Below are 12,335 nucleotides of genomic sequence, written 5' to 3'. Positions count from 1 at the left end.
AGGTAGAGTATTCTTGATTGTAGGTTTTTCCCTTTCATCACTTTAAACATATCATGCCACTCCCTTCTGGCTTGTAGAGTTTCTGCTGAAATATCAGCTGATAATCTTATGGGGATTCCCTTGTATGTTATTTGTTGCTTTTCCCTTGTTGCTCTTATATTTTTTCTTTGTCTTTAATTTTTGTCTGTTTGATTAATATGTGTCTTGGAGTGTTCCTCCTTGGGTTTATCCTGTATGGGACTCTCTGTGCTTCCTGGATGTGAGTGACTGTTTCCTTCCCCATGTTAGGGAAGTTTTCAGCTGTTATCTCTTCAAATATTTTCTCAGGCCCTTTCTCTCTCTCTTCTCCTTCTGAGATCCTTGTAATGTTGATATGTTTAATGTTGTCCCAGAGGTCTCTTAAACTGTCTTCATTTCTTTTCATTCTTTTTTCTTTATTCTGTTCCACAGCAGTGATTTCCACCATTCTGTCTTCCAGCTCACTTATTTGTTCTTCTGCCTCATTTATTCTTTAATTGATTCCTTCTAGTGTATTTTTCATTTCCATTATTGTATTGTTCATCTCTTTGTTCTTTAAATCTTCTAGCTCCTTGTTGAACATTTCTTGTATCTTCTCAGTCTGTGCCTCCATTCTTTTTCCAAGATCTTGGATCATCTTTACTTTCATTACTCTGAGTTCTTTTTCAGGTATATTTCCTATATCCACTTCACTTATTTGTTCTTCTGGGGTTTTACCTTCTTCCTTCATCTGGAAGATATTTCTCTGCCATCTCATTTTGTCTGACTTTCTATGTTTGTGGTCTCCATTGCTCAGCCTGCAGGATTGTAGCTTCTCTCACTTGCATTGTTTGCCCCCTGGTGGGTACAGTTGGTCCAGGGGCTTGTGCAGGCTTCCTGGTGGCAAGGACTGGTGCCTGCCCACTGGTGGGTGGAGCTGAGTCTTGTCCCTCTGGTGGGCAGGGGTGTGTCAAGCAGCTGTTAGCTCAGGACATCTTTAGCCAGCCTGTCTGCTGATGGGTGGGGCTCTGTTCCCACCCCATTGGTTGTTTGGCCTGAGGCATCCCAGAACTGGAGCCTGCAGGATGCTGTGTTGGGCCAGGTCTCAGTGCCAAAATGTTGACTTTTGGGAGAGCTCATGCTGATGAACATTCCCTGGGGCCTCTGCCACCAGTGTCCTGTGAACCACAGGCAACACTTGCCTCCTCAGGATACCCTCCAAGACCCACAGGTATGTCTGGCCCAGGTTCCTATGGTGTCACTGCTTTGCCCTGGGTCCCAGTGCACATGAAACCTTGTGTGCACCCTCCAAGAGTGGAGTCTGTGTTGCCTCCAGTCCTGTGGAGCTCCTGTACTCAAGCCCCACTGGCCTTCAAAGCCAAATGCTCTGAGGGCTCCTCCTCCCAATTCTAGACCCACAGGCTGGGGGACCCTGATGTGGGATTCAGAACTCTTACTCCTGTGGGAGAACCTCTGATATAATTATTTTCCAGTTTGTATGTCATCCACCTGGCATGTATGGGATTTGATTGTATCACAAAAGTGCCCCTCTAACCATCTCGTTGTGGCTTCTTCTTTGTCTTTGGATGTAGAGTATCTTTTTTGGTAGTTTCCCATCTTTCTTTGTTGGTGGTTGTTCAGAAGTTAGTTGTAATTTTGGTGTTTTCATGAGAGGTGGTGAGCTCAAGTCCTTCTACTCCACCATCTTGTTCAGGAAGTCTCAGGCAAGGACTTTCTTAACATGATGCCAAAGGTTTCACTAAATAAAAATCATAACAAATGATATAAATATATTAAATGATATAATAATAAGTGAAAGCAAAGTATAGAACTTCAGTATGGTAAACAAAAGTAAACAAGATTTAAAGGCACAGAACTGGGATAAAGTATATAAAACAAAGAGTTAATGTCCCCAAATAAACCAGAACATCAAGTGAAAAAATAGGTAAAGGACATGAACAGGCAATTTATAAAATGAACACTGCAAATATCCAAGGAAATGATGTCAGTATCACTAGTAATAAGATAAATTAAAATATAACAAATACAAATTTCATTCATTAGGCTGGGAAATGTGAAAAAGGAGAAACTGCACCAGTGTGGGTGGGGGGGAAAGAGCCACCTTCATGCACTGTGTAAGGAGTCTCAAACTGGTGTCCCCTTTTGGAGGTCCTGTTCCTAATCTATACCAAAAGTATAACTTTGACCTGGCACCTCAATTCTAGAAATTTATCTTCAAGATAATCAGACACTGTGCTCATTGCAATGTTGTTTCTACTAGGGATAAATTAGAAACAATGGCTAAATTAACAGTAGTATATGCAAATAATGAAATATTATGCAGCCTTTAAAAAGAATGATAGATCTTGTATGTATTCATATTACTTAGTAGGTAAATGTTCACAGAAGATTGTTTCATGGAAAAAGAAATTTCAAAGCAAAATATTTTAGCCTATTTATAAAATCGTGCACTCAAATATATACACACAAATAGTGAGGGTTGAAAGAATGTTCACCTAAATGTTAGCAGAGGTTAGTGTTTAGTGTCATAAAATTAAAGATGCCTTTTATTCTCTTTTTTTTAATCAATTGTTTTTAATTGAAGTATAGTGATTTACAATGTTGTGTTAATTTCTGCTGTGCAGCAAAATGATTCAGTTATATATACATTCTTTTTTTAATATTCTTTTCCATCATGGTTTACCATAGGATATTGAATATAGTTCTCTATGCTGTACAGTAAGACCTTGTTGTTTATCCATTCTGTATATAAAAGCCTACATCTGCTAACCCCAACCTCCTACTCCCACCCTCTCCCAACCCATCCCCCAACCTTGGCAACCACCAGTCTGTTCTCTATGTCTGTGATTCTGTTTCTGTTTCATAGATAGGTTCATTTGTGTCATATTTCAGTTTCCACATAAAAGTGATATCATATATTTATCTTTCTCTTTCTGACTTACTTCACTTGGTATGATAGTCTCTAGTTGAATCTATGTTGCTGCAAATGGCATGATTTCATTCTTTTTTATGGCTGAGTAGTATTCCATTGTACATATGTACCACATCTTCTTTATCCATTCCTCTGTTGATAGACATTTAGGTTGTTTCCATGTCTTAGCTATTGTGAATAGGGCTGCTATGAACATTGGGGGTGCATGTGTCTCTTTGAATTATAGTTTTGTCTGGATGTATGCCCAGGAGTGGGTTTGTTGAATCATATGGTAATTCTATTTTTAGTTTCTGAGGAACCTCTGTATTATTTTCCACAGTGGCTTCGCCAACTTACATTCCCACCAACAGTGTATGAGCATTCCCTTTTCTCTACACCTTCTCCAGCATTTGTTATTTGTGGACTTTTTAATGATGGCCTTTCTGACCAGTGTGAGGTGGTACCTCATTGTAGTTTGGATTTGCATTTCTCTAATAATTAACAGTGTTGAGCATCTTTTCATGTGCCTATTGGCCATCTGTATGTATTCTTTAGAGAAATGTCTATTTAGGTCTTCTGCCCATTTTTTGATTGGGTTGTTTGTTTTTGTTGTTGTTGTTTATTCTCTTTTTTTTATAAATTCTGTATTATTTCATTTTTTATAGGAGGCATACATTTGTATAATCAGAAAATAACAGGCCTACATTCTGTCTTGAACAACTCCCAAAGTCCATTTTGGGGCCTGAATTATCCTGTTGTCATATCTACATGGACTAGATTAGCTATGTGGTCTGCTAATCTGACTGCTGACAGCACTGGACCCCGGGATCACTGTAGCTCACAGAGGCCCTGCAGTCAGACAGTGAGACCCAGAGCAACAGGTGGAGGCAGCTCCCTGGGGCCCTCAGTGACGCATTCAGTTGCCTAGACTGGGAGCCTCAGAGCACATTCTGGATAGGGGAAGGTAACTCAGGAGGTGCAAGTACAGATCAGAAGCCTGGAGTTAGAAGAGGGCAGTCGGGGTCATCTGAGTCTCTCTGTTGGCTCGAGGATTCGGGTTGAGGCAGCAGTGAGGAGGTGGGGAAAGACCGACAACTTCTAGCATTTTAGGAATTTTGACTCCCAGATGCTTAGGATTGCAGGAGGTTTGACTTCATCTAGTCCTGTGTTTCCTAATCTTCATATCTACAAACCGCCCTTACTATCATTTCTTTAAAATTTTGCCTTAGATGAACATTCACTGGTTTTTTGTTTGTTTAAATAAATTTATTTTAAAGGGCAACTTTGAATGATCATTGTCCTTGGAAACCAATATTGTTTCCTATGAAAAGTAGGTAATTGCCAAAGTAAATTGAGTAAAAACACAGTGGAGTAGAGGGGGTGGGGAAAGTGTATGCTGATTCTAGCAGCAGGCCTTGAGCTGTTTTAGAGAGGTCTTAACAATGCACTAGTACTGAACTGAGACTTGCTCTTTAAAGTGAAGGAAGAAGCATTCTCACTACACATTCTGCCTTGTTGTCCACACACCACATAACATCTTTTCCTAACCCAGCAATGGTGCACACGCGGCTCAGAGGGCACACTCAGGAATCCCCTCCACGACATGGCTTCCCTCTGCCCCGCCCTCCTGGGCAGCAGATACTGTCAGAGATGAAGGCTTGTGCGGGGTGGGACTAGCTGGGTCAGGATATCATGTCTACCTTGTCTACCCTCGTCTGCAGGCCTTCGAGGACATCTACCTGGAGGAGCGGAAGACCATCAAGGTCCTGCTGGAGTATGCTGACAAGATGTTCACCTACATTTTCGTGCTGGAGATGCTGCTCAAGTGGGTGGCCTATGGCTTCAAGAAGTACTTCACCAATGCCTGGTGCTGGCTCGATTTCCTCATTGTGGATGTAAGTGTGGCCCCTGAAGGGAAGAGAGGAGGGGGGCGCCTGTTGCCAGTGTGAGAAGGAGCTGAGGCTGAGGGACAGAAGGGCAGAAGGACAGGGCAGCGGGAGTCAACAGGACGAAGTGAAGCATTTTGGCTGTGCCACGGGGTGGGCAAAGGGGCAGGAAGCCCGAGTCTGGGGTCACAGAGGGGATACCTGGGCTCTTCCATCAAAACCCCCAACTGGGGACACAGGGAAACCTAGGCTTCTGGGAGAAACTATACTCACCACAGGGGATAGTGAAGTGCAGTTCCGGCAGCGATGTGAGTCAGGGCAGGAGTGGGGTCCCACCCTCTCAGGACATCCAGAAGGGGGAGCGATGAGCCCATATTGCAGCCCTCACCATGGCACCTTGTGAAGTGTCTGTCAGGCCCACTACACAGATGACCAGTTAAGAGCCTACATGTCCACACACAGAGGCGGTGTTATATAGGAGATGCAATGAGCCAAAGGCCAGAGGGCATGGGAATGGGCAAAGTGTGCTGGGCAGGCAGGAGATCCTCCTGGCTCAGGTAGAAGGTACCACTTGGGGAGGATGAGAGGGGTTGGAGTCACCTGTGAGAAGGAGGAAAGCATGAACACTGGCTGAGGGGTTCCATGTGGCTGCCCTGGGTGATCAGGCAGCTGGCAGGGCTTGCCTGACCTCATCTGTGCCCAGGGGACCTGAGGCAGGAGGTTGGCATATCCCCTGGGCACCCAGTTGGCAGATGGAATGGGAGGCCCCTGCCCCACAGTTCCCCAGGCCCCGGGACACTGCTGGGTACCAAGCAGGGTGAGTGCAGGGTCTTGTGGGGCCCCTGAGCACAGTCAGGTGGGAGAGTAGCCACGGCGGGGTGAGAATTGAGATTCAGAATGGGGGGCAGCCTTGGATCTGTGCTCCCTAAAGTCAGAGGGAACATGGCGAAGGGCTCAGGCGAGGACTCATCATCTGGTTGTAGTGGGTCTCGCACAACAGGATGTGGGTCAGGATCTGCAGGCTGGGAAGAGCTTTCCAGAAGACACTCGTAGCTCTGCCCACTAGCAGGGGCTGTCCTTCCTATAGTTATAGAAGAGCTTAGACCTGTGTTTCTTCCCCACTTCGGGCCCAGAAGCTAAAGGGAAGGGCTCAGCTGCCAGTGGGACTGGCCAGGGTCCAGGCCTGTGTGGGAGGACAAACTTGAATGGCTCCGTGGGCTAGAGTATGTGTGGAGACACAGATCCACGTTGCTGGGCCTCTAGCCCAGGCCTCTTTCATCACCCCAAGTGACCGATGCTAATGCTGGGGTGAGAGGTGCTGGGGTGGCAGAGACGGGGGGAGCTCAGGATGCTTTTATAGCCTGGAGCCCTCAGAGCCTCCCTGAGATGAGGGAGAGGACCCCTGAAGCCTCCTTGCCAAAGGGCCGGGGGAATGCCTGGGATCCTGGCAGCTCTGCCCTGAGGCCCCCTCACCCAGCTGTTCCTGCAGCTTTTTGGGACTCCCCCAGGGCAGGCCAGATAGAGTTTGCAAAGAATTCGGGAAGCCGACCCACCTCCCACCACCTGCCACCTTGGGGAACTCCGCTGAGACCAGGCCTAAGGGCCTGGAATTCTCAAGATTGGAGAATTAGCCTATGGAGAAGGAAACTGAGGCTCACAGCAGAGAAGGGCCTGGCTCAAGATCAAGGAGAAGGAAGTGGGTGCTGGAATCCAGCTTTCCAGACACTGGCCATGCCCCCCTATCCCCACACTTCATGGAAATGGTGGACTTCAGGCCTCAAGGTCTGGAAAAGGATGTTTCCATGTTCAATTCATGCATTTTTTTCGATATTACTGAACATCTACTGTATGTGGGTGCTACTGTAGATGCTGAGGATCTTGGGGAACAAAACAGACAAAACCCCTGCCTGCACGCAGGAAGGTGACTGTGAACCAGAAACATAATACATGAGCCAGCTTTATATTATACTGGTGATGTGTACACATGGAGAAAAGGAAGTAGAGAGGGAAGGGGGTTAGGAGGGCCAGGACTCAGGGAGAAAGGAAGATAGAGATTAGAACTTTAAACAGGCTGGCCAGAGTGCGCTCACTGTGGTGACATTTGAAGGAAGTTGGGGTTAGCCAGACAGATGTCTGCAGAACATTCCAAACAGAGGTTGGAACAGCAGTACAAAGGTTCTATGGTAGGAGGGTGCCTGGGATACTTGAGGAACCGCGGGGAGGCCAGAGTGGCTGGAGCAGAGGAGTGGGTAAGGGAAGTGCAAGAGATGAGGCCAGACTGCATGGGGTAGAACGGATGCAGCTTTTGAAAACCATGGACCTTTATTTAGAATGAAATGGGGAGGCGTTGAAGGGCTTTGGACAAAAGAGCGACATCATCTGACTCATGTTATGAAAGAATCACCCTGTCAGGGTGGTGGGGGAGGGGAGTGGAGGCAGGGAGAAGGTTGGGAGGTTGTGGAAGTGATCCAGGGGAGAGATGATGGCCAGGATGGTGGCAGTGGAAGCGGTGAGAAATATTTGGACTTCTGACATATTTTGAAGGCAGAGCCAACAGGAAATCCTGATGGGTTGGCTGTAGGGTGTGAGAGACAGAGAGAAGGCAGGGATAATGCCAAGGCTTGTGGCCTGAGCAGCTAGAAGGATGGAGTTGCCATCAACTGAGATTGGGTGGAGCAGGCTGGACAAGCCTTGGAAGCAACAGACAAGGCTGACCTGCTGGGAACTAGGCGGGGAGACTGGCTGGACCTGGCCGCCCTCAGCAGCAAGTCCCTGAGAGATGCCCCTCATCCTCTCCCGAGTGGGGGCAGCACAGAAGTCCATCCTGGGAGTCTTCCTCTTCCAAGCCCCTCTGCCCAGCCTTTTCTCAACCTGCTGCTTCCAAGCCTGGGAGGAGGGGCTGGGAGTCAGGGCCCCGCCTGTGGCCCCTCGCCACCATCAGGCTGCCCTCAGAGCTAGGGTGGTGGTAATGGTGATTGCTGGCAAGGTCAGGCAGGAGGCCACTTCCAACCTGTGATCACCGGCCAGCAGTGACATAAGAAGGGATTGGATGCCCCTGGAACTTTAGAAGGATAAAATCCACTGGGTGGAAATGCCCCGGTGAGGACAGTTGTGTGTGTGTGTGTGTGTGTGTGTGTGTGTGTGTGTGTGTGTGTGTGTGTGTGAAGTGTACACAGCAGGCCCTCGGTGAAGGTCTGAGTCTGAAAGCTGGGACATGCTTGGGCTTGCCCCCAGCCTCTTGGGCCACAGGAAGGCTGGCCCAACGCTGGACAGCCTGTGAAGACGATCCAGCCGGGAATCAGAAAGACTGGACACAGGAAGGCCTGCTGGCTGTCTCACACCCAGCCTGTTTTCGGTGGGCCAGGAGCCCTGCCACTGTCTCGAGCGGTCCCTGTGGCTCCACTCCCACCCTGCCTCCCCCAGGTCTCGCTGATCAGCCTGGTGGCCAACGCACTGGGCTTTGCTGAGATGGGCCCCATCAAGTCACTGCGGACCTTGCGTGCGCTCCGACCCCTGCGAGCCCTGTCACGATTTGAGGGCATGAGGGTAAGAGGGGTGGCTCTTCCCACAGGGGCAGTGGGAGGTGGCTGCATGGAGGGGACCCCCAGGCCCACTTGCTGTCCAGGCGACCCTGACCTGATGGGAGCATGTGCAGGATCACCAGGAAGCATGGCTGGGCTTGGTGGCACTCGGAGATAGAGAGCTGTGAGAACCTCCCCCCCCAGGCCTGCCACCCCCAGCCCTGTGGGCTCCACGATGGCCAGAGAGCCCTGGATAATGGAGAGGAAGTGAGGCCTGGGGCACAGGTGTCTCAGCTGCAGCCAGCCCCACTGGCCCAGGGCCCCTTCGGCTTCTGCTCTCCAGCGGGGCCTCGTGTCTGTGTGTGCCCCGGCTCCATGTGTCCGTCCCTGTCCCCTGCCTCCTGGCCATCACAGGCTGCCTTCCCTCTGTCTGTGATAGGCAGTAGGGCAGTGCTAGGGAGGATGAAGGAAGCAAGGAAGGAGCCAGCTGTATTCTCACCATCAGAGAGCAGTTTGTATTTGCTTAGTAAACTCTTTGGAACTATTTTCTAAGTGCAGAGCCCTCTGCTTTTTTTTCAAGTCACCAAATTTTACCAAAGAATGTGCACATATAAGGCAAATTGAAAAGCCCACTAAGAAAAAACATTATCCATTTTATATAGCAAGAAAACAAACCCATCTTTTTGTGTGTGGGGGGGGAGGGTTTGTTTCTTGTTTTTACAAAATGCACAGTTCTGTTGTGACTTTAGCAGACCCGTCTGTGTGTCTCTCACTGACCCAGCAGGCACCATTACACAGCCCCAATTTGGTTGATGGTTTTGAACTTTGCTCACACCCACCATCCATGGAGAAACAAACTGCTTATTTCTGGTGGGAAGCCATTCACAAGTGAATAATCTGACCTAAGTTAAATGTCTCTTTGGGAGCAAGGATATTTTGTTCTGGGACAAGGGCACATGGGGGAGACACAGAGGCCAGGAATGCCTCTGCTGTGGCTGCTGGCCACAGAGCCAGAGAAGGGCAAATGGGAGAGTTGGTTTCCCACCCTGTTCCCAGGTTCATCATGCCTGCTGGGGGGCCACACACCAACCCCCTCCTTTGCGTGTGTCAGCATTACCATATCCACCGCCCAGCCCCACACCAGCTCCGCTCCTAGTCTGTGTGGCAAACATGTTCCTGGCTCACAGACAGCTGAGAACTAGGTCCCTCACTGGAGTGGAGTCCCCAGTTATTTTTGCCAAGGATACTTCTCCTGGGTGCTGTGAGTTTAAATGAAGAGCATGCGGCCATGGCCCCATGGGGTCAGAGAGCCTCTCCCTGTGGAGGGCAGAGACACAGGGAGCACACACACCACCCGCCCTGCCAGCCCTGCTCCCACCGCAGCATGAGAGGGCTGTCAAAGCACCCTCCAGATGCACCACCCGGAGGTCCCCTGGGCACACTTTACAGGAGAACACCCATCCATCCCGGTAGCAGCAACCCCAAAGGAAACCAGAAGCTTAGCTCAGAGGGTATATCTCCAGAGGCCCTTTCTCATCAGACCTGTGGCATACTCATCCAGCAGGACCCTGCTGAAAATTAAGTTTGAAGGTCATGGATTCCAGGCAGAGCCAAGAAGGTAAAGGCAGATGTTCTGAGCTGTGTCAGACTTTAGGGTGCAAAACAAAAGGTGTGTGTGTTCTCTCACACTCCCCTCACTGCCCGCCAGAGCTTCCAGCCATGGGTTCCCCTTCATTGGGGACAGGAACTGTTCCCCACCCCCCTAGGGACCTATACTCAGGAGGTTCCGTAGGTTGGGAGTCTTGAAAAGGGTGTGTGTTCTGAGCAACCCCAGGAACTGAGCCTCTTCTCTGCCCACTTGAGGTTGTGGTCAATGCCCTGGTGGGTGCCATCCCTTCCATCATGAACGTTCTCCTCGTCTGCCTCATCTTCTGGCTCATCTTCAGTATCATGGGCGTGAACCTCTTTGCGGGGAAGTTTGGGAGATGCATCAACCAGACTGAGGGAGACCTGCCCTTGAACTACACTATCGTGAACAACAAGAGTGACTGTGTGTCTTTCAATGTGACTGGTGAATTGTACTGGACCAAGGTGAAAGTCAACTTTGACAACGTGGGGGCTGGGTACCTGGCCCTTCTGCAGGTGGTAAGTCCTGTGGGGCGGGGGTAGGGCCTTCCTTCCTCCTACTGGCTGACCAGCAACAGGCACCTTCCCCTGTGCTGTGGGCAGGAGAGGGACAGCGGGGCCACTCTGGATCCTCACAATAGGATCATGTTGCCCAAAGGAGGCTTAGGATTCTCCAGGGAATTCTTGGCTGCTTGAGAAGGCCCCAGATTTTCCATTCTAAGGAAGATGCTACATTCTCCAAGTATGGCATGGGGCTTCAGCACTATGACAGAACCAGCTCCCCAGACAGCAGTCAGTTTGGCAGTATGATGGCACAGATTGCAAGTGAACGACCATAGACACCCAGGGACTGAACTATTAGCAAAATTGTGACTCTGGCCACCCCTCTGTTATAAAAGGTAGTGATACCTCCTGCGTTGTTAAAAGAATATATTTCCTTTCATCTCTAATGTACAAGATGGGTGATGTTTAAACATGCATGGCCTTCCCCAGTCTTTCCAAAGTTTCCATTGATTTGTGAGGACAGTGGCTTCAGTGCTTATAATCCACAGCATACAAATAACCTTGACAACAAAAATCAATCTGAACCATAACATGTAAAGCTGCAGCTTGTTCCTCTTGCTGTCCCAACCAAAATCCCAGACACCTGTCTCTAGTCCCCAGAACAGAGGGAAGCTTGGCACATCCCCTCACACCTGCACCCACCTCTTAAATCACAGGGATAGCTTTCTCCAACAACTCCCCTGAAATACATCGTGGGGAACATGATTAGAGCCAAACTCAGAGCGCCTTCCATCCCTCTGACTGTCCCTTCCGAATGTCAGAACTTGGAAGGAAAGCCCCCTTTCTGTTGCAGACAGAACCACACAGTGACTGGGAAGAATTTGGTCACAGGCATCTCGTAACCTTGGGTGGTCCCCAGCAGGTCCCACAGCATCTCCAGGCCTCTCTGTACAGGTGAGGGCCCCGTGGCACAGGGAGCTGAAGCAGTTGCCTTCTCTGCAGCCGCCTTGGTTTCCCTCTGCCCTGCCTGACTCATAAAAACTCCCAGACATGGAAAGTCTGTGCAGACCAGCTTATACCCTGAAAGTAGGCTCAGGACACGATCGGATTTTGCCGCAAGTGAGATCCGCTAGGCGATTGGTCTCACCACCAAGCATGTCCCTCAGGCTCTTTCTGAATCACCATAGCATCCCAGACTTGGGCAGTCCGTGTAGCCAGTGCCAGGACCTCGTCCTATTGGGCATCCTCTTTCCTGCCTTGTGTGCCATGCCAGCGGTGGCATGTATGGACTCACAAGAGCCAATTGCTACATTTTCCAATATTTTGCAAGCCATTATTAAAAATTAGATTTTATAAACTTGTAATTAACTCAATGATATTGAAACAAAATCAGAACTCACCATTACCACTTATTATCATCTATGCTCTTGAGGTTATTCACACCTATTATATCCATACAGTGGAAATATTACAACGCTGTGTTCCTGTGCATCTCTTCCTGACTCTGTGGTCAGTAATGACATGTTGGCAACTTAAGGATGGCAATGATGGGAGTATTTGCACAGAGAAGTTGGCAGACACAACAATCAGGGCTTTTCTTTTTCTTCTGGAAAGCCATTTGTTAGCCATTTGCCAACACACCCCTAGCAAAAGGACCCCCTTAAGTATGAGGGAAGGTTGGGATTCTTCATGGACTTCCTTTGAAAAGCTATGAAGCAGAAGCCATAAGGCTCATGATAAAGGGGACCTGGTCAGCACTGGAGTCCACCTTAAGTAAGAACTGAGAGCCCAAGAGCCACCTCTCTCTCCCTGATACCTGCTGTGCGCTTCTGTGTCATTTTAGAATCTGAAATGAACGTGGATCTGAAG

At 48.9% G+C, this 12,335-nt stretch overlaps 1 protein-coding gene across 1 annotated transcript in view; it reads left to right on the top strand.

The window, feature by feature from the left end:
- The window catches only part of SCN5A (sodium voltage-gated channel alpha subunit 5), a 111,343-nt gene that overhangs the window by 89,197 nt on the left and 9,811 nt on the right, over positions 1-12,335 (top strand). The window contains exons 21-23 of the mRNA XM_059075922.2: positions 4,651-4,824; positions 8,239-8,361; positions 10,200-10,481. Of these exons, the coding sequence (XP_058931905.1) occupies positions 4,651-4,824; positions 8,239-8,361; positions 10,200-10,481 (579 nt within the window). The remainder of the gene's footprint in view (positions 1-4,650; positions 4,825-8,238; positions 8,362-10,199; positions 10,482-12,335) is intronic.

The sequence above is a fragment of the Kogia breviceps genome, chromosome 10, assembly GCF_026419965.1.
Source record: "Kogia breviceps isolate mKogBre1 chromosome 10, mKogBre1 haplotype 1, whole genome shotgun sequence".
Lineage (NCBI taxonomy): Eukaryota > Metazoa > Chordata > Mammalia > Artiodactyla > Physeteridae > Kogia > Kogia breviceps.
The sequence above is the reverse complement of the archived record's forward strand: the minus strand, read 5'-3'. Positions and strand labels throughout refer to the sequence as shown.